This window comes from Salmo trutta, chromosome 34 (assembly GCF_901001165.1).
Source record: "Salmo trutta chromosome 34, fSalTru1.1, whole genome shotgun sequence".
In the NCBI taxonomy this organism is placed as follows: Eukaryota; Metazoa; Chordata; class Actinopteri; order Salmoniformes; family Salmonidae; genus Salmo; species Salmo trutta.
The window spans coordinates 12,615,267-12,641,543 of record NC_042990.1 but is presented as its reverse complement, the minus strand read 5'-3'; the positions used below and the strand labels follow the sequence as shown (position 1 = coordinate 12,641,543).

The following is a 26,277-nucleotide window of genomic DNA, read 5'->3' as shown; positions in this document are numbered from 1 at the left end:
ATAGGGGACTGTCGTGCACATGTAATTTAAAGCCCTGTCGCTGACTGCATGCTGAAACCTGTTGAATGACACGCATGTGATAGATTATCATGAAACCAGTTTTAACCATGGCAGTAGCAAATTCAGTTAGAAAACCATGATGTATCTGCAACAATCCACTGTAATTTTGAAGACCAAGATGCCTAGTTTATGGCACTTTGCCTTATTTTAAACACATTTTACATTTGTCTGAATTTTGTACGCTTCACCCCAAGTTCACATTACCGAAATCTGTCTGAAAGGCCTGATGGTTTCTTTCTGGAAATATGTTTACTTTGGTCCCTCAAGTGGTTCTCATGCTTTAATAGCCCCCCCCCCCCTGAATCCCCCAAAATACTTGCCTATTAGCTAGTTTTTAAAGGCGACACCTTCGTTTTAGTAGAGAAATTCTATGAAAAGTGCCAATCTCCCTGTTTGCTGAAAACGACCAGCATTTTGTCATGACATTTCTATACCTGAATGATGGACACCCAATGAATGTGAAATCTTGAGTTATCAAATACTTTTCCAGACCTTTTAAATGGAAATGCTGTCGTGGACACTATCACATCAGTGCAATAAAGCATTCATCTCGTCCCCTTCAAGCAATGAGGGGAATCTGCCTGGTTATGTAACGCTCTAATCCTTTTGTCCCGGAGGGAATTGGGAAGGGCCTCAAGCACATCTGTGATGCTTGTGTCATTGGCTCAGACTCGTTCTAGGAAATCTTGGGAGTGCAGCTGCGTGGAGTACTCTGTTTGTCAAGTCTTTGGACTTGGTTATGGCAGGAGTGTGATCATGGATGTCTGGAGAACTGACCCTGTGACCCAGTAGATCTTATGCTGATTGGAAATGCAAGCTTTGACTTTATTTTGGTAAATGTACTGGAATAGATAAAAAATGTTTAATACTTGGTCATGGAGAGAGGCATCTTATACTGAACAAAAATATAAACGCAACATGTAAAGCATTGGTTTCATGAGCTGAAATAAAAGATCCCAGTGTTTTTCCATACGCTAAAAAAGCTTATTTCTCTCATTCTGTGCACAAAATTGTTTACATCACTGTTAGTGAGCATTTCTCCTTTGCCAAGATAATCCATCCACCCGACAGGTGTGGCATATCAAGAAACTGATTAAACAGCATGATCATTACACAGGTGCACCTTGTGCTGGGGACAAAAGGCAAAATGTGCCGTTTTGTCAACACAATGCCACAGATGTCTCAAGTTGAGGGAGTGTGCAATTGGCATGCTAACTGCAGGAATGTCCACCAGAGCTGTTGCCAGAGAATGTTATGTTCATATCTCTACTATAAGCCGCTTCCAATGTTTGTTTTTAGAGAATTTGGCAGTACGTCCAACCGGCCTCACAACCGCAGACCACATGTAGCCGTGCCAGCCCAGGACCTCCACATCCGGCTTCTTCACCTGTGGGATTGTCTGAGGGAAGGGGTGGGGGGGAGTGCTGAGGATTTTATAATAATGCCCTTTTGTGGTGAAAAACACATTTTGATTGGCTGGGCCTGGCTCCCCAGTGGGTGGGTGTATGCCCTCCCAGGCCCACCTATGACTGTGCCCCTTTTCAGTCATGTGAAATCCATAGATTAGTGCCTGCTGAATTCATTTCAATTGATGACTTCATTTTACATGAATTGTAACAGTAAAATTGTTGGAAATGTTGCATTTTTTAAATATTTTTGTAAATTATATATTCCAGATAGTAGTTTGCTCTTTGGTAAATGTTAATTGAGCCGTTCAGTTAAATATTTAATAAAAAAGATGAATGTATGACTTCAAGAGCTAGCCTAAAGCATAACTTCAAGAATCAATCTGATGTTATGAATACACGCTAGTTTTTCCCTGTCTGTACACTGGTCTCTCTTGATTCACTGACTCATCTCTCCTTCTCCCAGGTTCAATTGCCACCATGGCTGAAATGGAAGTGGCTATCTCCCCTGCCCAGATCGAGACACTTCACCTCAGCCCCTCGCTGTCCTCCACCTCTACATTTTCCTGCCCTTCCTCACCTGGATCCTCTTCTTCCTCATCCTCCTGCTCGGACTGCTCCTCGGACTGCCCCAACCAGCACCAGTCCTCTTCCAGTCCCAGAAGCTCCAGTCCCAGAAGCTCCAGTCCCAGAAGCTCCAGTCCCAGAAGCTCCAGTCCCAGAAGCTCCAGTCCCAGAAGCTCCAGTCCCAGAAGCTCCAGTCCCAGAAGCTCCAGTCCCAGTGGCTGCAGCAGCGGCAGCGATGGCATGCGGGGCTGCAGCCCTCCTTTGGACATCATATCTGAGGACGCTATGGAGCTGGACCTGGTCATCGACCCTGAAGTGGCCCTGAAGGCTTGCCAGGAGGTCCTGCAGAATGTCAAACTCCTGAAGGTTGAGGAAGAACCAGAGTTGTTGGAAAAGTGCAGCCCGCAAAGGCGGGTGCCCAATGGAACAGTATACTTGGAGACTTTCGACACGGGTTCGATTAAAGAGGAGGAAGAACAGCATGATCCTCTACAACAAATAACGCTACCATGCCCTCTATCACAACAGCCTTGTGACACAGGTTCCATTAAAGAGGAGGAAAAGAGTGATGCTCTTCGACATATTCCCTGTGACACAGGTTCGATTCAAGAGGAGGATGAAGAGGAAGAAAAGCGTGATCCTCCCCGACAAATTACTCCGACATGCCCTCAGTCGCAACAACAGAATGGCGACCAGTCCTCCGCAGCAGCCAAGCAGTCCTTGCTTTTACGGTTATTTGAGTCTAAGCTCTTCGACGTGTCCATGGCCATCTCCTACCTGTACAAGTCCAAAGAGCCCGGCGTCCAGGCCTACATTGGCAACCGCCTCTTCAGCTTCTCGGACGACGACGTGGACTTCCACCTGCCCCAGCTGCTCAACATGTACGTCCACATGGATGAGGATATGGGCGACGCCATCCGGCCCTACGTGGTGCACCGCTGCCGCCAGAGCATTGCCTTCTCCCTGCAGACGGCATGGCTGCTCGGCGCCTACTCCTCCGACATGCACATCTCTACCCAGCGCCACTCGCGCGGCACCAAGCTGCGCAAGCTAATCCTCTCCGACGAACTAAAGCCCCACTCGGCTTCTAAAGGTGTGGATCCAACTGGTGCTGCAGCCGCCAGCCCTGGGCTGCGGGACGGTGCTCGGATTCACCAGCGGCACGCCGTGGAGCCGTCCCCGGCTCCCGACAGCCAAATCATCCCCGCCGATGCCTACCTCTCGCCTTCCAAGCGGACACACCAGCGGTCCAAGTCGGACGCCACGCATTGCACGAGCCTGGCGACTAGCCTCAAGAGAACAGCCAGCAACCCCAAGGTGGAAAGGGGCTACGATGAGGTGAGTGCCTTAACATCTTTTGTCATACAAAAAGAGGGGCGAGTGTTATCTGAGTTGGAGTATAGAAGATGTTAATTTTAATCATGTCTTCAATAGGCCTGTTGCCTACATGTTCTCTTTGTTAACAGTCACTGTAGATGATCGAGCAGAGTAAACCCTGTGTGGGTTTTATTTGAGGAATCTGAGCCCCTACTCTGATTACCAAGTTTTTCTCCATCTGTGTGTCAGTAGTAGATGTGTGTCCTACATAACACTGGGATCAGCAAGTTACATTTTGTTCAACTACACTGGATTGTGGCAGATCGGCAAGACTTTTATTTGCAGGTGCAGCGTTTGATTGCGACTTACAGCATTGTCTTCCATGCCTCCCAATAATATTACTTGTGGAAAAACTGTTCTGTCAAAATGGAACATTCTTTGGGACACAGGCTTACACATTTTGGATCTTCAGGAGCACTATTCCAGCTCTTTCTATGGTCTAGCCAGACTACCCTCAGTCTAACTAATAAAGAAGGGGGTGGGGTTAGGTAGCATCTGTCCCACATCTCCAGAGTTCCCTCCCTATTGTTTTGGACGTGCAGTCTCCTCCCTCTTCTTTTTGGCTGGACTTCTCAGCCAGATTGCTCTGCAGCTGGTGTCAGAGGTCAGAGTGAGTTTGAGTCCCTCCCGTCTGGAGCGCTTGTTGTAAAAATGGGTCACTTTCTATTGTTGCTGATATTCGACTGTTTACCAGATGCTATTGCGAGTATGTTTGTGTGTTGAGGCAGGATTTGTCAGTGTTGACCAGGGATATGGGCCTTGTGGTAAACCACATGAAAGCCATGCCTCTTGGTTGGAAGAGATACTATCAAATAGTGTGGTTTCCTTGTGAGTGCACAGGGAAAGAATGTCAGGGATAGTGTTTATCGGCTTCTCCTTTCTGGCCTTTCTGTCTGGCTGACTGTCTGAACTGAAATCTGGCTCGCAGCCTTCTTCCATCTCATCAGGGGATCAGTTATTTTATGAGAAAGATGGAACAATGTCCTGAACCAGAGCAGAGAGATGGTCACACTCCCTCTCGTTTTTATATATTTTACTCTCCTCTCACTTCCACCCTTTTAAATGTTTTTTTTTATATACTTTCTGGGCAAGTGGACTCTGACATCTTGCTGTGTTATGTGTTTCTCCCTACTTCCAATGTTCCCTCTTTTACCTCTAGTCTCTCTCGCTCTGCTGCCTTTTTTTCATTGTTTTGTTCCTGTTTTTTTTGCATCCTTATTTAATATCCCCTAACCCGCCCTCTCTCAGCTAATATCCTTTCCTTCTTTCACTGTCCCTCAGTCTGTTTTCCTCCTCTCCCTTTGCCAGTTGTGCCTGCATCAAACCTCCCCGCTGGGATTTTGGGTGCTCAGTGATCCATGTCGGTGCTCTGTGAAGACTCCTGTAGGGCAGGTGAAGCCCAATAACGATCCACAGAACACAACCAACACCACAAAGGAGTTCACGGGCGCATCACTCTATTGACTCTGGTCTTTAGGATGTATTAGCAAAGCTGGGCAGAAACTGCATCTCCAATAGAAATCCCCGTCGTGCTGAACTGTGCTTGTGCAGGCCGTCAAATCAAAGGCACTCCTTCAATATAACGTTTTTGATGAAAATTAAAAACGTGTCAGTCTCACTTTCACAAGGTTATAGTAATGACAGTTTCTGCTACTTAAGACATTTGCTTGAATCTATATTTTGTGTTTGAGAAAATGAATAATTAAGGATACATTTTTTTACTTCTCCCATTGACTTGCCGAACCCCGGTCTGCTTCGCAAGCGTTCCCGGAAGTCTCACAGTGTTGCGCCTCTGGGTTTAGAAACTGATCATTAGTTGGAATGCAAGCAGTCCATTTTGCTTTGATGATAAATACTGTACTGATAGTCCTTATTGATAAGGCTTCACTCGCCGTCTTGTTAGTTCTGAGCTGTGTTCAAATACTCATGCTAACCGCACTATTTGTGACAAAATGATTATGTAGTAGGCTTATTGGTCATAGAATGGATATAGTTAGTATGCCAAAAGTTCCCGGATGTCGTACTACAATTGCCAAAATTCGAAGTATACAAGCAGTGGCCCATAATGCAATTCTCCAGGAAATGGGCGTGGCTTTACAACAATTTCAGATAAGAAGAGAATGGCTGAAAATATACAGTAAAAGTACGCCGAGAGCGGATACATTTGCTGCTTTTAAGAAAATGTTGAGCAATGTAATAAGGTAATGACTTTTCAACTAAGTTGATGTTACACATTATATTGGCTGACAATTTGTTAGCTACGCTATCCTTACAAACCGCATATCATTACAGTAGCTGAAAGGATACCGTTTGTTTATAGGATGCTAAAATGAACTAATAGTGTGTGTGATATACTAATTGAGTATATAGTATACAGTATGTTAGTATGGGTATTCAAACACAGCTCTTGATATAGGCCTAATTGAATAGCTAGGTTTTTCTCTTTTTACTTGGCCTCTGGCTGGATTGCATCAGTGAGGGGGAAAATAACATCAGGACACAAAGCACAGTGAGGAGAAAGACGAATGCTGTGAAATACACTGGACGTACAAAACATTATGAACACCTCTTTCCATGACAGACTGACCAGGTGAACCCAGGTGAAAGGTATGATCCCTTATTGATGTCACTCGTTAAATCCACTTCTATCAGTGTAGATGAAGTGTAGGAGACAGGTTAAAGAAGGATTTTTAAGCTCTGAGACAATTGAGACACGGATTATGTGTGTCATTCACAGGGTGAATGGGCAAGAGAAGATTTAAGTGCCTTTGAACTAGGTATGGTAGTAGGTGCCAGGCACACCGGTTTGTGTCAAGAACTGCAACACTGCTGGGTTTTTCCACACTCAACAGTTTCCCGTGTGGATCAGGAATGGTCTACCACCCAAAGGACATCCAGCTAACTTGACAACTCTGGGAAGCATTGGTGTCAACATGGGCCAGCATCCCTTTTCGACACCTTGTAGAGTCCATGCCCTGACGAATTCAAATCAAATGTATTTATAAAGCCCTTTTTACATCAGTCGATGTCACAAAGTGCTATACAGAAACCCAGCATAAAACCCCAAACGGCAAGCAATGCAGATGAATTGAGGCTGTTCTGAAGACAAAAATGGGGGGTGCAACTCAATATTAGGAAGGTGTTCTTAATGTTTTGTACACTCGGTATGTCCACCATTTTGAGACGCGCATTAATGTGAGTGGGACGCCCCCGCAGTGCAGTTTGGGTGGGTGTTGCATAACGGTGCTTTTGTTTACAGTCTGGGCTTAGCTGTCAGTGTCCAGCATGCCCCCTCCGCCTCACTACTTCCCTCTTTCTGTGTGTGTGATCCCCCGCGTACTCTTGGCAACAAAGTTGCTGGGCTGGTGCACTGTGGTGGATTCGGATAACTTTTTTTTTTTACATTTCGGAGTGGTATTAAATGTAAAATACATTAGAAGTTTAACTATAGATGCAGCTGTCGCTTTACACAAATGATTGTAGTTTATATATAAAAGTACCAGTCAAAAGTTTGGATACCTACTCATTCCAGGTTTTCTTATTTTTTTTACTCATTACTACATTGTAGAATAATAGTGAAGACATCAAAACTACGAAATGGTACACATGGAATTATATTTGAGATTCTTCAAAGTAGCCACCCTTTGCCTTGACAGTTTTGTACACTTTTGGCATTCTCTCAACCAGCTTCATGAGGTAGTCACCTGGAATGCATTTGAATTAACAGGTGTGCCTTAAGTTAATTTGTGGAATTTCTTTCCTTGATGCTTCTGAGACAATCAGCTGTGTTGTGACAAGGTAAGGGTGGTATACAGAAGATAGCTCTATTTGGTAAAAGCACAAGTCCATATAATGTCAAGAACCGCTCAAATAACCAAAGAGAAACGACAGTCCATTACTTTAAGACATGAAGGTCAGTCAATCAGGAAAATTTCAAGGACTTAGAAAGTTTCTTCAAGTGCAGTCGCAAAAACATACAGCGCTATGATGAAACTGGCTCTCATGAGGACCGCCACAGGAAAGGAAGACCCAGAGTTACCTCTGCTACAGAAGATAAGTTCATTAGTTACCAGCCTCAGAAATCAGCAATTAACTGCACCTCAGATTGCACCTCAGAGTTAAAGTAACACACATCTCAACATCAACTGTTCAGAGGTGAGTGTGTGAATCAGGCCTTCATGGTCGAATTGCTGAAAAGAAACCACTACTAAAGGACACCAATAAGAAGACTTGCTTGGGCCAAGAAACACGAGCAATGGACATTAGAGCAGTGGAAATCTGTCCTTTTGGTCCAAATTTGAGATTTTTGAACCATGGAGGTGGGGGTGCTTTGCTGGTGACATTGTCGGTAATTTATTTAGAATTCAAGGCACACTTAACCAGCATTGCTACCACTGCATTCTGCAGCGATACACCATCCCATCTGGTTTGCACTTAGTGGGTATATATGTTTTTCAACAGGACAATGACCCAACACACCTCCAGGCTGTGTAAGAGCTATTTTACCAAGAATGAGAGTGATGCAGTGCTGCAACAGATGACCTGGCCTCCGCAATTTTTTATTTTTTTTAAATCACCCGACCTCAACCCAATTGAGATGGTTTGGGATGAGTTGGACTGCAGAGCGAAGGAAAACTGGGCGACTAGACAGGATCGAGGGGAAAGATGAACTGAGCAAAGTACAGAGAGATCCTTGATGAAAACCTCCTCCAGAGCACTCAGGACCTGACTGGGGGCGACGGCTTCACCTTCCATCAGGACAACGACCGTAAGCACACAGCCAAGACAACGCAGGAGTGGCTTTGGGACAAGTCTCTGAATGTCCTTGAATGGACTTAAATGTGACCCAGCCAGAGCCCGGAATTGAACTTGATCGAACATCTCTGGAGAGACCTGAAAATAGCTGTGCAGTGACGCTCCCCATCTAACCTGACAGAGCTTGACAGGATCTGCAGAGACAAATGGCAGAAACTCCCCAAATACAGGTGTGCCAAGCTTGTGTGCGTCTTACCCAAGAAGACTCTAGGCTGTAATCGCTGCCAAAGGTGCTTCAACAAAGTACTGAGTAAAGAGTCTGAATACTTATGTAAATGTGATATTTCAGTAAAAAATATATATAAATGTGCAAACATTTCTACAAACCTGTTTTTGCTTTGCCATCATTGGGTACTGTATGTAGATTGAGGGGAAATAAACGATTTAATCAATTTGATTAAGGCTGTAATGTAACAAAATGGGGGGGGGGGGGAGAACGTTAAGGGGTCTGAATACTCTTCGAATGCGCTGTGTGCAAGTTTGGACACCACCTCATTCAAGGTTTTTTCTTTATTTTACTATTTTTTTTACATTGTAGAATAATAGTGAAGACATCAAAACAATGAAATAACACATGGAATCATGTAGTAACCAAAAAATTGTTAATCAAAATATATTTTAGTTTCTTCAAAGTAGCTACCAATTGCACACTTCCTCAAAACCTCCCCTTTAATTGTCCTCAGCACAAGGTGCACCTGTGTAATGATCATGCTGTTTAATCAGCTTCTTGATATGCCACACCTGTCAGGTGGCTGGATTATCTTGGCAAAGGAGAAATGCTCACTAACGGGGATGTGAACACGTTTGTGCACATTTTAGAGAATATTTTTGTGCGTATGAAACATTTCTGGGATCTTTTATTTCAGCTCATGAAATATGGCACCAACACTTTACGTGTTGTTTATTTTTGTTCAGTGTAGTTGGATTGGTTGCATTATTTACTTCAAAATAGACATTTTGGTGGCAGATGCTTCAACATTGACTTATTTGACTGCTGTAAAATCAGTTGTACATTTTTAGACTGACTTCCTTATAAGATAAACTAGTACAGAGAAGCTATGTGTTGTCACCACGTTAGCTCTGCCTTACGCAATAGTATTCTAACACGTGGCCATGTGTTCAACAATCACCTGGACTACAGGTGCAAAGGACGTCTGCTCTATTGCTGACGTCCATGCATATAGATAATGCATTTCTGCCGCACCTTGTGTTTTGCAGGTAACCAAGCCTCCCTGTCAACTCTATCCCCAAGTCATCAGCAATGTGTACTTTGGTTACAGGCCTAGTTACTGACTCTACAGGTACATTCCGGAAGGTATCCTATGACTAATTGCTCATTTAGGCTAAACTCCTGAAATGCTTCGCGTTGTAGAGAAAAACCATTATCTTTTGTGTCATTAAGCACTGAAAAAACAATCAGCATGAGCATGACATTTTTCAGTTCTTTAAAATGTGTCTGCAGTTGCGGTCAAAATATTTTGACACCCTTGCACTTTGCAATGTTGCAGAATGTTCTGTTTCTCTTTTCAAAACTGATTGAATTACTATTTCTACTGTGTAGGCACCTGCAACTTACCACAGGTGAGAAGTTACAGTAACTGAGAATCACCTGCCTCCAAACAAATTTGAAGTGAATAATCGCCATTTCATTAAAAAAATATATACTTTCTTGGTCCTGTGCATAGGTGCCAATATATTTGACCCCCAACTGTAGAACAACAACGACTAGGACTATGAAGGTCATAGACTTTTGGATGACGGTTATTGGTTGGTCAAATCACTTGGTCAGCCAACAATTTAGTATTGAATTTTTCTCGTTTGACTGCATGTGCTGGTGCTGCAGGGAGGGGGAGGGGGAGGGGGGGGGGGGGGGCGTTGCTAGAACATCTTGCTTGTTTCAGCAAGCAGCAACCAAGTTTCATGATGCATCAGGCTGTCCCGTCTTCAGTCAGCTGTTGGTTTCAAATCCAGCTTTATTTATACAGCACATTTCAGACATGGCTTGCAACGCAATGTGTTTTACATACAATAAATAAAAGCTTAAATATATTTACTACACAATAAATTAAATTTTTACAAAAAAATGAGAGAATGCCAAGAGTGTGGCTACTTTGAAGAATCTCAAATATAAAATATTTGGATTAGTTGAACACTTTTTTTGGGGGGGGGGGGGGTTACTACACGATTCCGTGTGTGTTGTTGTCTTCACTATTATTCTACAATGTTGAAAATAGTAAAAAAAAAAAGAAACCCTGGAATGAGTAGGTGTCAACTTTTGACTTGTACTGTATGCCAAGTTGTTCTCTCAGAATATCATAATGGACCTGACTTTCTCCACTTCTGCTCTGCCTTTCTGCAATTTCTCTTTAATTTAGTTTCCTCACTCATCCAATGAACTCTGTTTGGTGTGGCCTCTTTCAGCTGTGGCATCAATGGTTGCTCTTAATTTGCTATTAAAGTGATCAACTAAATCACAAGAGGTAGGCAGAACAAGTGAAGTATTGTTCATACACTCAAAGTCTGTAGCATCTTCAGAGAGGAAAGCATTTCTTAATGTGTTAGGTATTACACTGTGCTATGGGCAACAAGGTAGTAAAAAATGCACAGTGGTGATCAGATACAATAAAGGATATGTCAATATAAAGCCCCTTGGTAATAACCAGGTCCAGAGTATGGCTGTGGTTATTGGTGGGCCCAGTAACATGTTGGAGAAAGTCCATAGAGCTCAAAAGATGAATAAATTCAATGGCCTTGGAGTCACACTTTTGTCAACATGAATGTTAAAATTGCCCAACACAATGATTTTATCATAGTTCCCAAGGACAATAGAAAATAGTTAAGATAGTGGGGCAGTGCTTTGGTGGCCTATACAGGGTTATGGCCAGCACTGGTGGCTGACATTTTAAACAGTATAGCATGATGCTCAGAAGACCCAAAGTTGCCGAAATGTCCTTACATCTGAGAGCGTTAGTAAAAATAGAGGCTGTCCCTCCTTTTTCTGATAGAGTATGAAAGGCTATAGTACGGGGGAGGCTTCAATAAGAGCGGCACTACAGTATGATTACAGCCATGTTTCAGTGAGGAACTTTGCTCAGTAATGAGGTCATTCATGAGGGAGGTTTTACTTGTGATTGCTCTAACATTTTTTTGAAAGTGCCATATTCATATTCTGTCCCTGGGGCATCTGGAAAAACCAATGGAATAAGAACCAAATTATTAACATTAGAACCACTAGAAGGTGAAGTTAACCTCTCTAGGGGGTGTGGGACGCTACCGTCCCAGCTGGCCAGCATCCAGTGAAATTGCAGAGCGCCAAATTCAAAAACAGAAATGCTCATTATAAAAATTAATGAAACATACAAGGGTTATACATCGGTTTAAAGATGAACTTCTTGTTAATCCAACCGTGGTGTCAGATTTCAAAAAGACTTTACGGCGAAAGCAGCAGACAAATCAGCAGACAAATCATTACAAACAGTAACCAGCCAAGTAGACGAGTAACAAAAGTCAGAAATGGCGATAAAATGTATCACTTACCTTTGATCTTCATATGATTGCACTCCCAGACTCCATGTTACACAAATGTTCGTTTTGTTCGATAATGTCCCTCTTTATATTCAAAAACATCCGTTTTGTTGGTGCATTTTTTTTTCCCCCAGTAATCCATTTTTCCAGTAATCCACAACAGACAGACGAAAAATCAAAAAAAGTACCATAAAAGTTCGTAGAAACGTCAAACGATGTTTATAATCAAGCCTCAGGTTGTTTTTGTCATAAATAATTGATCATATTTCAACCGGACAATAGCTTCGTCAATAGAAAAGGGAAAAACAAGAAAGGCACGCTCCCGGTCATGCGCAGGACTCGTGTCTGGAAATTTCCACTGTCCTCTCATTGAAAGTGGTGTTTCTCCCTCATTTCTCAGAGTAAAAGCCTGAAACAATGCCTGAAGACTGGCCACATGTAGTGGAAGCCATAGGGATTGTGAACTGCGTCATAAGTCTTTTGTATGGTGGATAGGCTTTCAATGGAAAATTTCAATGGCATTTCAAAATAATAGCACTTATGGGATGGATTTTCCTCAGGTTTTCGCCTGCCATATCAGTACTCACAGACATTATTTTAACTGTTTTGGAAACTAGAGTGTTTTCTAGAAATATTAGTGTTTTCAATCCAAATTTACCAATTTATATGCATATCCTAGCTTCTGGACCTGAGTAGCAGGCAGTTTACTTTGGGCATGCTTTTCATCCAAATCTCCGAATGCTGCCCCCTACCCTAGTGAGGTTAAAGGAACATACTGTAAATTAGGTTACTAACAATAACCATAGTTCCATTTCTACAGGAGTTTATAAGATTTCCAAGTCCTCTTTTGCTTATTCTGACAGGGAGAAATGGAGCAATACCAGACCCTGTCCATCAGTCTCTAAAACAGTTTGCAATGTTGCTGGAAATGATCCTGGAACCCCTGCTGTTAGAGTGAATCCTGTCTCTTTTTAAAAAGTGCTGGTTGAAGTTGTCACAAATCGAAGTTGTCACAAAAAGAGACATTTCTGTCATTGCAACATTTCTTCAGGTTCTCGTTCAGGGCAAAGAGTCGGCTGAAACATTCCAAGCCCCTTCAGTAGCACGGGAGGGGGCTAGAGATAATTATTCTCTTCCCTGTGCTAACAAGGGTGTTTTTTAAAACAGCTAAGCTTTTTGATAGCTGGAACGGATCTTCTCGGACATATGAAGGGTGGCCAGACTGCCTCCCCTATCTCCTATGCCTTGTGAGTGTCCAGCCATGGAATTGACCTTAACATCTGTTGGATTGGGACAGATCAACGCTGCCTGACTCATTGACAGCTTTGCTATAGGTGGCATTTAGATCTGACATTCGGTTTTCCTGGGTTACAGCAAGGTCGGTGTACTTAGAAAGCAAGTTATCCTTTTCTCGCAGCCAAGCTAACAGCCAGAAAATCTCTTCCTTAAACTGCTTGATGATGGTGCATTTTGGGCAGACAAATCCCTGCCCATTTTCCAGTCACACCTTCATTGTGTGAAAAACATCTCTTGATGGATAAAAACACAGGTGGGCTAGCACTGCCAGCGTTGGCCTGCTCCGTTTTCATGATGCTAACTGCTACTTAACAGGAATCCAGGACACGTTTTGGGAAGTGTTACCCAGACACTATTTATTTGGAAGACACATTAAGTATTGTGCCTTGTTAAGCACTGGTCCAGAATCTGTTAGGAGAAAACAAACTATTTTAAATGGGGAAATCAGATCCCAGTAACACTCAGGAACCCTTCCTCAATAGACTGTCCTGTCCACTCCGGAAGTGATGTTCAGGAAGTCATGACGTTTGGTCATGGTCCAGAAAAAGACACTTCACAGGAAAGGCATTTTGATATTTGACTACAAAAGTAGAACACAAAGGAAGCTATTTGGTTTGCTTGTCAACACAAAAAGACTAAGGAAAAGCAATGAAATATGGGTTCCTCATCCTGGAAAATCTGTAGTTTTGAATAGGCCTAACCAATGTCACCTCTAGGCTCTGTTTCAATGTCCACACCAACCAGCATACTACCTAGTGTATGTATTTGGCATGATTTCTTTGTAGTGTACTAATATGCAACGGTCTCTCAATCCCTTCAGTTGTTTTCCCTCTAATTGGATAACTTGCTTCAGGTTTTCCCCCAACAAAAAATTGGAGGAGACACCGCTAAATGTAAAGTCTCCTGATGTAGCCTGTACTGAATGAGAGGATAGTAGGGGAAGATTTTGAATGGAAAGCTCCAGTGTCACATGCAAGGTCAGTCATAATTACCAATTTTACTTGGTAGTTCTAAGCAACAATCATGCCAATCTGGTAGTAGTTTGTGGCAAAAATAGGCCTACCTGGTATTTAAGGTAGACTCAGCGATATGACGTGGATGCAGAAAGTAAACAGCATAGTGGGTCAATTTCCTCAACATCTAAGCACATTTTAAGCGCGAGGCTCAACTTCTCCACGGTTTCGGTCGCCTGGCTACCACGATATAACTGTGAGCGAAGTCTTGCCTCTCGCTCATCTCAATATCTGTGGTGCTTATCTTAACATTTACGTCATTTAACAAAACATTGAACTGTCCCATATGTTAAACTACTTAATTGGAGCTTAATTCATTGTTTCCATAAAACAAAAAATGAAGTAAGTTTAAAAAAGAAAATGGTAGCCTTGTGATTGAGATGTTTTATCTAATTCTAAAGTAGCCTTAAAGTGGAACTGACAGCATTTTAGCAACAAAATCTGTTCATATACACCCTCCCAGGAACAATGACACTTTTTAAAACATTTTCTGACATAAAGCACTTATGGTCAGTTTCATGTTTTCATTCATTCTTAGAATGTTTGGAAATTACGTAGAATAGGGCATTTATGAAAATTCTATAGCAATATAGAACTTGTGCGTTTGGACAGTTAATAGACACTGCAGTAAATGAAACCTAATAAAAACATTTGTCTTGTCCAGGACCAGAGTCTATGCAGACCGTTGCGCCAAAGCCAATCAGTGACAGTAGACCTTTATGTAAAGGCATTTACAATCAGGCCTGACATAATTCACTTTGAACTGGACTGGGAAAATGTCAAATAGTCATAAAAAGGAAATCTCTCTCTCTCCTCTCTCGCATAACAAGATCAACAACTAATGCTAGCCAGAGCAAGATGGGGAATTGTAGCTTGCCTGCCTATGATGCATACTTGTCTCAACCAAGCATCTAAGCTAACTGACTAAAGTTGGCTAGCTCTACCAAACTCTGTCCTGAGGCCCCCGCCTGGCTGCATGTTTTGGTTTTTGCCCTAGCACTACACAGCTGTTTCAAATCATCAAAGCTCAATGATGAGTTGGTTATTTGAAACAGCTGTGTAGTGCTAGGTCAAAAACCAAAACATACACTGGGGGGGCAGGAAACCCTGATCCAGTGCATTCGTGACTATTACTGACACGGTCATATTGCGGGTGTAGTGCGTTCATAAATTCATCAGTTATTCTGCGCTCTGGGACACATACGCCATCTACTCCAATTTCGTATCTCTTGCATTCGCAACTTCACTCTGGCTAACTGGATAACAGTCGTTCTTGCTAGCTAACCAAATGACACCTGCATCTGTGTTGAGTCATTGAAACAGTGCATCCCGAATGGCGGCACCAAACAATGTACCTGGTCAACTGTGGTTTACAAGCTGATTGGTGAAATTATATCCATCATGCATTGAATTGCATCATCTATTCTGCCAACAATGCCTTAGTGTACAATCATGGAATGTTGATTCAAATATAACCTATTTTTTAAAACCTCTTTATGAAGTTGGTTTTGTAGCATAAATTGGGAATTTGATCTTTTTTTTACTGATATTATGATTGTCTCTTTCATATCTGCAAAGTAGCTAAAACGCTGTTTGTTCCACTTTAATGGTGGACTGTAGAAAAAAGGACTTCCTAGATTTGTACTTTGACCTACTGTAATGGTATTGAACATTGTTCGTACTTGAGATATGAAGATATTGGACACCATAAGGGGTGACTAAACATTCCAAAGGCCCCAGAGCTAGTTTGGCATATGTGTTTCTCTCAACTCTCTCATTTTAACCAATGTGATACTGACACCTAGTGCTAGTATGTGGTACTGCACCGTGTTGACATAACTTCTCCATTATCTGCTTGTTTCTCCGTGGCCATGTGTTCTTAGTCTTATACCTCCCTTGGTTTTCTTCTGATTCTGCTCCTAAAACATCCCTCTTTCATTTCTCATTGTACCATCTTTGTCCTTCCTCCTTTCTCAGCCTCTCATTTGAGTAGTCATTGAAGGAAGGACCTGGGGAAAGTTGTGCCACTTGTCATTTGCTGTACATTTCTTCAAAACACAAAAAGACATGTCTTTTGATCTAGATTCTAACCTCTCTCCTCTCTGTAGCCGCTGCGCCTGACGCCACAGAGGGAGTTCATTAAGTCTCTGATGGGCATCGGCAAGCGGCTGGCCACGCTGCCCACCAAGGAGCAGAAGACCAAGCAGCTCACCTCAGAGCTGTTAGTGCTCAACCACAAGCTGCCCGCCCGCGTCTGGCTGCCCACTGCAGCCTTCGACCACCATGTGGTGCGTGTGCCCCACACACAGGCCGTGGTGCTCAACTCCAAAGACAAGGTGACTAGAAGGCCGAGTAGTTTAAAACCTTTTTAGTTAACTCATTTTGTTATTTCATGAGGTGCCTGGAGTTTAAATGGAGCGGGCCCCAATGCTCTTTCAGTGGGACTAACTGGTTAAATGTGCATTTAAAAAAAAATGGCTCTAGAATTCTATACCCTAAGTATGCCCTCTGACCTCCTTCATTCTCACCTTCCTCTCAGGCCCCGTACATCATCTATGTGGAGGTGCTGGAGTGCGAGAGCTTTGAGACGTCCACCATTCCCGTGCGCATTCCGGAGACGCGCATCCGCAGCGCCCGCTCTGCGGACAACCTCCTCCCAGAGTGCGTTGGCATCACAGCCGAGCAGCGCGCCGGCAGCTTCTCCACCGTGCCCAACTACGACAACGACGACGAGGCCTGGGCCGTGGACGACATCGGCGAGCTGCAAGTGGAGGTAGGTACCCGTGGGGAACCACATTATGGCACCTTGTGACTTTCCATCACATTTTGATGACAAGGGTGTAGGAGTGAATCAGATTTGAATGTACTAGAACCCTGGGGTCCTTCTATGGTTCCAGCTCCCAGAAGGCCACACCAGTAGCAGTGACAACATCTCCCAGTTCTCTGTGGACAGCATCACCAGCACGGAGAGCAAGGAGCCCATCTTCATCGCCGCCGGCGACATCAGGTACAGGGGTCACTGTCAGCTAGAATTGCTCTGCTAGCTTGTAGTTTCTCTTTCAAGACTTGCTTGACTTGGGATGGAAGAGGAGCTGTCTTTTTTTCCAAGGCCGTCCATTAGATTAGTTCACAGAAATTCCCAAATGACATTATGTTATAGAGACCTCTGATTATTCACTGTTAAGAGTTCATACGCATTTTGACCGATGGAATTTCATTACTTTTCCAGGACTTCCCATGACTTTTTAACCAAGTTTCCGTGCTCAATAATTGGTGGCGTCGCTGTAGCCTACATGGAAAAAGTCAGCATAAATGTGGCATTGACACTGAAGGCTGCTGGTCTGATCCCATGTAGACCTATCTCCAACCGTTGTGCTGTTGATCAAGGCACTTAACCCCCCCCCCCCTTCCACAAAGTAAAATAACTGCACTGTAAGGCTACTGTATAAAACGCATGTGATCAACCCTCCATCTCGAGAGCTACTGGCTGTTCAAGCTTTTGATCAAGCCCTGAAACACACCTGAGTCTGCCTAACAACGTCCTGTTGAGCAGCTGATGTCTAGGCTACAATGTGGCGTGTTACAGCAGGGCTTGAACAAAAGCCTGCACGCCCAGAAGCGCTCTGAGGACGGTTGACCACCCTTGATATCAAATATTGCAATGTTACAACCAAATACTTTTGTCTTGTTAGAATTATTCCCTCGTTAAAATGGATAATGTAGGCTACTTCAAATCAAGTAGCTAACTAACACGTTTTTCTATAACCTTAAGGCTAAAATATTTGTGTTTCCAGGGAGCTATTTGTCAATTAGGCTATTCTTAGAATATGTTTAACATCGGAATTACATAGCCTACTGTTTAATAGAGGGGAATCGCAGCTTTTAAATAACGGTGTTAGATTTATTTCTCAACATTGCTGGTGGAAAGGCTGAGTCAACGACTAACTTTTTAGCTATAGGCCTTCGCATTAACTAGTGAAATAGCTTGTAGCATGGCTAATTATGTTTTCAATTGGCTATTTTGTTAGTCTATCCTTATTTTATAGGGTAACTGCTGCTGAAATGTCTCTCTCTCTCGTTGGTCAATGGCCCACTTCCGCACACATACGCGCTGAACGGTAGGCATAGTTCTGATCAGGGCTGATATGTAAATGTAATGATTTCCTGGATTTATGACCATAAGAACCCTCATTTGACAACTTGGAACATCGCATCCTGGCGTTCAGGCTGGCGCATTCTCAAACTAACAGTCTACTCGCACACATACACCGGATTCAGAGACTAGTGTCAAATAAGCTTGAACAAATAGGAATCAGGATATGAAAGCACACTCTCCATTACTATTCAATGCCGATCCTCCACTTTGATCAACTGTTTTTTGTTTTTTTTGCCGCTTCTGTGTGATTTGCTGCTTTTTTTTGCCACTTTGTTTTCCAAAGGAGACGACAGTTCCCCAAAAATGTGAGGATCCGGTATGGCGCTCCGGCCCAAGTCCAAGCAATGCTTGTTATAGTTTCATGTATTTGGGTCCATCGCTATGGTCTGGATAGAGGATTTACAACAGCATGTTTCTTTCCTAGGCGACGTCTGTCAGAGAACCTGGCCCACACCCCCACCACGTTCCGGAAAGATCCGGAGGACCCGTCTGCTGTGGCGCTCAAGGAGCCCTGGCAGGAGAAAGTCAGGTGGGTGATTGGCACATAGAATGAATAGAAGGAACACGCATTCCCACCTGACGATACATGTATATCCCACTTAGTGCAGCGAAGAACAGCACATTGTGGCATAGTCAAGTAATTTGCTGTGTCTCACTATTTCCTCCCGCTGTCTCTCCATCCCTCAGGCGGATAAGGGAGGGGTCCCCTTACGGTCACCTGCCAAACTGGCGGCTGCTGTCGGTCATCGTGAAGTGTGGGGACGACCTGAGGCAGGAGCTACTGGCCTTCCAGGTGCTCAGCCAGCTACAAGTACGTGACCCTCCACAGTAGAGTCCCATTCCACAGAAATGCTCTTAATAATAATGTATTATTAGCATTCACCCGCTCATGCGCTCCACTTCTCCCCCTTCTCCAGTCCATCTGGGAGCAAGAGCGCGTCCCCCTATGGATCAAGCCCTATAAAATCCTGGTGATGTCATCGGACAGCGGGATGATCGAGCCCGTGCTGAACGCTGTGTCTCTGCACCAGGTGAGCACTTTTTGTTTTAAATTAAATGGACCCCACTTGAAATATCATGACAAAGCTGCCCAAGTTGTTTAGCTATGTGATGCAGTACGACTGCCCTCTTGAGATGAAGATTCTGATTAATATAAGTGACACTTTGATCCTGCACTATTATCAATAGCTGTTTTGTACGGAATACCGTGTTGGTTGCCATTTCTAATGGAGTGCTGTGTCTGTGCTCCAGGTGAGGAAGCAGAGCCAGCTGTCTCTGCTGGACTACTTCCTGCAGGAGCACGGCAGCTACACCACCGAGGCCTTCCTCACCGCCCAGCGCAACTTTGTGGAGAGCTGCGCCGGCTACAGTCTCATCTGCTACCTGCTGCAGGTTAAAGACAGGTGGGCAGCCCTCCCTTCTCACCCCTCCTTTAGTTTCACTATTACTCCCATGTTCTATTTCCCCTCTCAGCTTCCTGCATCGTTGAGCCTGTTTGGCTGCGTTTACACAGGCAGCCCAATTCTGATATTTTGCCGATAATTGGGCTGCCTGTGTAAACACCGCTTTTGTGGTGTGATATCAACTACCACATCCCACCCTCTCCTGTATTCCTATATGTTTTACTCACTCCCCCCTTCTCTTGTCTTCTTTCTCCAGACACAATGGCAACATCCTCCTGGACTCTGAGGGCCACATCATCCACATTGACTTTGGTTTCATCCTGTCCAGCTCACCTAGGAACCTGGGCTTTGAGACCTCTGCTTTTAAGCTCACCAGCGAATTTGTGGATGTGAGTCCAATAAATCAGAATGCGTGTGAATGTGCATTGTCACATGACTGGAAACCGGAGAAAGCAATGTGGAATTGCTCATACAGCTAGCTGCCTAACAATTGAGTTAGCAATCTCACAATGTTCACTACATAAACACATTTGTTGGTGTGTTAGAAGATGCTATTAGCGACATCAAGTTCGCTGGTTATCTACATAACCTGTCGGTTTTGCATGTGTAAAAAGTCAACTCTGTTGTCCGTGGTTCTCTCTCAGGTGATGGGAGGCCTGGATGGAGACATGTTCAACTACTACAAGGTGCTGATGCTCCAGGGCCTGATAGCTGCTCGCAAACACATGGAGAAGGTGGTCCAAATAGTGGAGATCATGCAGCAAGGTACTGTTAGCTAAAACGGTATATTAGCATGGTCAGTGTGTCGCTGTTTCCATATACATGATCTTTCTGCCCCGTGTCTGGTTTCTTTATGGTCTTGCTATTACAACTCCTGACTCCCGTCTCCCCTCTCCTCCCCCACCAGGCTCTCACCTGCCCTGCTTCCATGGCTCCAGCACCATCCGCTACCTGAAGGAGCGTTTCCACATGAGCCTGACGGAGGAGCAGCTACAGGTGCTGGTGGAGCAGATGGTGGATGGCTCCATGCGCTCCATCACCACCAAGCTTTACGACGGCTTCCAGTACTTCACCAACGGCATCATGTGAACAGTTCAACACCGAGACACAACTCAACCACATGGGACATCCACATGGGAGAGCAAGCAATCGTGTACACACACACATACAGATGGTGGCGAACATGTGCATATGGACTCAAACATGGGCTTGCCATAGCAGCACATCTACGAAAATGGACTCTTGTATAGACTAGTACTACAGGACTTGTATAGACTAGTACTACAGGACTTGTTTGCAAACTTGATATGTTCTTTGTCTTAGACAGACTTATGCCCCCCCCCCCCCCCCTCCTTGTTTTGGCCTTGTGGAGGGGGAGACTGCACCTCCTCCCTCCTGTCCATAGGACTCTTACCTCATTGACTGTTAAAAAATAAGAGGCATAACGCACAGTACAAATCACACAGGAAAAGGATTAAGTATCAATATTGGAGGAGGTACTTCATTGAAAAAGGGAGGGGCAATGTGGGAGAGGGTGTGGTCTAAATTCAGAGTAGCCAAGAAGCGTTGTCTCAGAATGGACAACTGTGCAAGAGCAAATCAGAGGTACATATCGAATATGTACTTATTTTCCGTTGTTCTTAGAGCAAAATGGACTTTGTCGTTACATATAGTGGATTCTCAAAGAAAGCACAAGACAGGTTTTCTAATGGACATTTTCCCTTCTCTGGTCATCAAGAATGAGCCAGCCCAAAGAGAAGGGGGGGAAGGACTATTAAAAACCATGGGTGTATGAGTGTTATCTGTCAGAAAAACAACTCTTTATTCCAAGAGTTTGATTCGTTTTGAACAATGTTTAAATTTCGAACTGGAAGTTTGAACTAGGACCAACTCGTCTCTTCTTAGGGGTCCAAGCATGCAGCAAAGCTGCTGGTTGTATGTGTTTTTCTTCCCATCCTTAAAAGGAGCAGTTTCATTTCAATCTGGGTTTCGGACAACTGGTTCTCACCCAGTAGAGCACATCTGTACTTAGTGTTACAAATAGAAATACCATGAATAAAAAAGAGACTTGTCTATCATCACATGACAGCCTGTATATTCAACAGACTGTCATGCCAACACGCATCATGTAGGGCTTTGCTTTGCTAGTGTCACTCTTAAAACCACCATACTTGAAGGAACGCTAGCGTTGTGATGAGCCTCGTGCACTTGACAGTTATGTTGAACCAAAATGGCTACATATAAAACAATTGCAATGGATTTATGCAAAACATGTTCCACTAATGTTTGTCTTTCATCTCTAACTAAATGTGTATGTTAACGCATTATTATTGTATGTTACGTTAACTAAGGTTGCATATTTAACGAATGCGCAATACGTCCCTCTCTGGTTGGCTCTGATGCATTCCTGTGACTAACTCGGGCCAATCCAGAGAGGGTCGTCCTTGAGCAGACTATGTAAATAATGGGAGTGATGATCTCATTCCTCTGTCTGTCTTTATTTCTCCTTATTTTGAACAGTATGAGCTCATTATCACAAGTCAACTTCCTTGATATGTGAATGTTTTTTTATGATACTCTACTAAAACCAATTTTTGTTTTTTACTGTCTCAAACACACATGTATTGAAGAGAGCTGTTTGAAAAGCTACATGCTGGGATAGCCTATAACTTATATTACCTGTTTATGTCTTATGTTTGAAAGCTGTGTCATTGGTGGGTGGCTTTTGTGTATAGCAAAAGTTAGAGAACTCCAAAATGATTCCTGTGAGCAAACCAATGCCTTGAGACATAACTTTTATCAGTGCAACAGTTGGGACAAAGGTGTGCAGGTCATGTACCCAGGAAGTTTATTTTATCAAAAGTTTTACACACTTCCTGCTTACTCTTTAGTAAATACTACTTTCATTGCCTTTCCCTTCATTTATTCCAACCCTAACATTCTGTAAAATGTAAATAACTCAAGTGCATTTTATCTTTACCGGAGTGGGTTCTGTCAAACCCCAGTTCATGTTCTCTCCCATTCTGAACCATGGAGATGCAGAATTGTGTCCTTGTCTAGTGTCACACCAGCTAAATGCTTGTCCATATTCAGGGCAGACGTGTTCAGACTGCTCCAGATAATGTATAGATCACACTATTGTTCTGAACAGAAAAATGTCTGCTCTACATATGAAGTTTTTTGCCCTTTTCAAGTTCTGAACATTGTGCCCTCAAAGAGAAACGGAATTGGTCCATCGCTAACACCAAGCAAAGCATTTATTCGACTAAATTAACAAGTCCTTCGTCCTTGATACTAAAGACATTTACAATGTACAGGGGAAAAAATAGTCCACTTTTGTATCAGAACGCTAACACTTACCATTTTAATCTTGCTAATTATATGTTTCACTTTTCATACACATGGTACAGAGATGAACCTTGTATCATGTTGACTAAATGCATGACTCCAATAAATTGGAAAGTTTAAAAAAATATATTTTCTTGGTTTTCTTAACACGTGTTGATAAATTGTAGGGGGAATTTTGGATATATAATTGAATAAAATTATATGATTACATATACACACAGTAAACTAGTAATGTGTTGCAATAGATTTGTTTCAGTTGCATCAAGGATAGACTTTGTTAATTCAGTTTTTAATATGGAATGCCACTATGGCAGGCTATATTGTAATCAACTGAATATGAATTGGAGAACAGAATACTATTTTAGCAAATTTAATGACATGTCCTCTACAGCTCTTTTACAGTGGCCCTAATCATTTGCAGTGCTGATGCTACTGTGTAAAGCAGCCAAGTCTGATCATTAATTGGTCATTTGACCAACCAGATCAGCTCTGAAAAAGATTGTGAAAATATCTTTGGTCAAAAGACCAATTAGTGAACAAATATCAGAATTGGGCTGCCTGTGTAAACTCAGCCAATGACTTTAATTCTACGGTTGTAACTACTTTGAATTCTTCCAACAAACATGGTCTTGATTGGACTTGGACATTTTTGGCTACCTGAAGCGTTTGTCTTAAATCAAGAAAAACAGCTATTAATTAGAGTCCATAATCACGAGGGGTCAATATCAGAGATGAGCATCTGCAGCCGGCGCCCGTGTATACCTAGGCCTACGGTAAGTAAAAAAAATACAAATAAAAAAAGTAAACTGGAATAGATTTAAATTAAATTCCACTCATTGCATTTATACAAAATTCATCAAATGAGGGACAGACTGAAAATATATTTTGACAGACCTGTAAATCTAACAAACTTTTCTTGACATTCGGAATGTGGTTGTGGAAAGCAAGGCTAGCCCTGAGACTGAGTCCTGATAAGGCCACAGGGCTACAACACCTGGTTAGTGTGTTAACTGAACTACTATAACATGATGATATATGGACATTACAAGTGTATGTGCCCGAGTATAAATGAGGGAGCTCATACGTGTGTTTTAGGTGTGTGTGAGGGTCAGGGAGGTAAACAATTCTGTTACTACGGTGGCCCAGATCTCCTCAGGATGAAAATAAGAGACAGTCGGAGAGCCATGTAGGCGTACTGTAAGTAAAAATTCTGCTGTAATATCCCTACAAAATTCCTCAAATGGCCCCTCTATACAGAACGCCATTGGTGAGAACACACCAGGGCTCCCGAGTGACGCAGCGATCTATGGCACTGCTGTCACTACAGACCCTGGTTTGAACCCGGGCTGTATCACAACCGGCCGCGATCGGGAGTCCCATAGGGTGGCGCACAATTGGCCCATCGTCATCTGGGTTGGGGGAGGGTTTGGCTGGGGTAGGCCGTCATTGTAAAATAAGAATTTGTTCTTAACCTTTAACTAGGCAAGTAAGTCAGTTAAATAAATCATTTCAAAAAGGTTCTAGGACCAGACACCCACGTGTAAGTAGCCTTTAACTGAACAACAGACAAATCACTTTTCAATAGATTTTCAGAAAACACAGCAATATAAACTTATCTTGACTTTTAAAATGTGGTTGTGGACAATGAGGCTGACTTGCGGCCTGAGAAGGCCGCAGTGCTGCATCACCTGGTAAGACAAACGGAGTCTGTACTCTGTGTGTGTTAATACAGCATGTAAATGTGTGATAATAGGAATAGGCTACATTACTGAATGACTTGGTCATGTCTAAGTGTGTTAAATATGTGCCCAAGGCTGTAAATGAGGGTGGTCGTGTGTGTGTGTGTATTTCAGGTTTGTCAGGTGTCAGACTCAGGGCATCAAGTATTCTCTATGCTGGCACAATCCCTCTCAGATGGATACAAAGAACAACAGGGATGAAAGTAAGATTCTCACACTACAATGGCCAAACTCCCTTCTCAGGAAGAGAAGATAGACAGAACTGCTCTAAAAGAGGCGATGAAGAGAAAGAACAAAGGAGGAGAGTTTTTACCCCCAAGCCATAAGACTCCTGAACAGCTAATGAAATGGCTACCCGGACAATTTGCACTGTGTGCCCCCTCAACCCCTCTTTTACGCTGCTGATAAAGTGACTATGCATATATGATAGAGTTTAACTATACATTCATGTACATACTACCTCAATTGGCCCGATCAACCAGTGCTCCCGCACATTGGCTAACCGGGCTATCTGCATTGTGTCCCACCCACCACCCCCTCTTTCACACTACTGCTACCCTCTGTTCATATATGCATAGTCACTTTAACCATATCTACATACTACCTCAATCAGCCCGACTAAACGGTGTCTTTATGTAGCTTCGCTACTTTTATAGCCTCGCTACTGTTATTTTTCACTGTTTTTATTTCTTTACTTACCTATTGTTCACCTAATACCTTTTTTGCACTATTGGTTAGAGCCTGTAAGTGAGCATTTCACTGTAAGGTCTACACATGTTGTATTCGGCGCACATGACAAATAAACTTTGATTTGAGATACACAATCCATGTCTCAAGGCTTAAAAACTCTTCTTTAACCTGTCTCCTCCCCTTCATCTACACTGATTGCAGTGGATTTAACAAGTGACATCAATAAGGGATCATAGCTTTCACCTGGGTTCACCTGGTCAGTCTATGTCATGAAAAGAGTTCTTAATGTTTTGTACACAGTATATCTCTCTCTCTCAAAGACAAAACAGAAAAAGTTGACAAGATGGAAAATAAATAATAGAATAAAGCAAGAGGCAGAGTACAAAGAGAGGCATCAAAGATATGGTGTTTCAAGGCGGCCCCGAAGGATTGGTTGTATGAGTCGATTATGTGAAGTAATTCATGATATTTACAGACAACAAATGAGTCATTGAACACCATGATCATTTGTTTAGATTTTCATTTACTGACATGACAAATTAAATTCAAAGCAAGAAGTGGCGACAATTAACACTTGGCGTCAAGGTGTGGTCTATTTCTGTAGTGTTGATAAAAGCCCGTCCCCCTAAAGCTACTTCAAAAGGACCTGTATAGCCGACCGTCTCCGAACTGAATTAACTGCCTGAACTTTATTCGTAAGTACTGTAAATCAAATGCAGACTTCTCATAGTTGGTTCAAGCGCCAGATTTGCTTGAAGGCCCAGTGCAGTCAAAAACGTGATTTACCTGTCTTATGTAGACTGAACAAAAATATTAACGCAACATGTAAAGTGTAGGCCCCATGTTTCATGAGCTGAAGTAAAAGATCCCAGAAATATTCCA

The 26,277-nt window shown here is 43.0% G+C and overlaps 1 protein-coding gene across 1 annotated transcript in view; it reads left to right on the top strand.

The window, feature by feature from the left end:
• Positions 1 to 23,091, top strand: part of LOC115173607 (phosphatidylinositol 4-kinase beta) — a 28,988-nt gene extending 5,897 nt beyond the window's left edge. Inside the window, exons 2-12 of the mRNA XM_029731870.1 lie at positions 1,933 to 3,371; positions 16,168 to 16,395; positions 16,599 to 16,832; positions 16,957 to 17,066; positions 18,640 to 18,744; positions 18,903 to 19,026; positions 19,133 to 19,246; positions 19,467 to 19,618; positions 19,875 to 20,007; positions 20,263 to 20,383; positions 20,526 to 23,091. Coding sequence (XP_029587730.1) covers positions 1,947 to 3,371; positions 16,168 to 16,395; positions 16,599 to 16,832; positions 16,957 to 17,066; positions 18,640 to 18,744; positions 18,903 to 19,026; positions 19,133 to 19,246; positions 19,467 to 19,618; positions 19,875 to 20,007; positions 20,263 to 20,383; positions 20,526 to 20,707 — 2,928 coding nt within the window. The 5' untranslated portion in view covers positions 1,933 to 1,946 and the 3' untranslated portion in view covers positions 20,708 to 23,091. The remainder of the gene's footprint in view (positions 1 to 1,932; positions 3,372 to 16,167; positions 16,396 to 16,598; positions 16,833 to 16,956; positions 17,067 to 18,639; positions 18,745 to 18,902; positions 19,027 to 19,132; positions 19,247 to 19,466; positions 19,619 to 19,874; positions 20,008 to 20,262; positions 20,384 to 20,525) is intronic.
• The last annotated feature ends 3,186 nt before the right edge of the window (positions 23,092 to 26,277 follow it).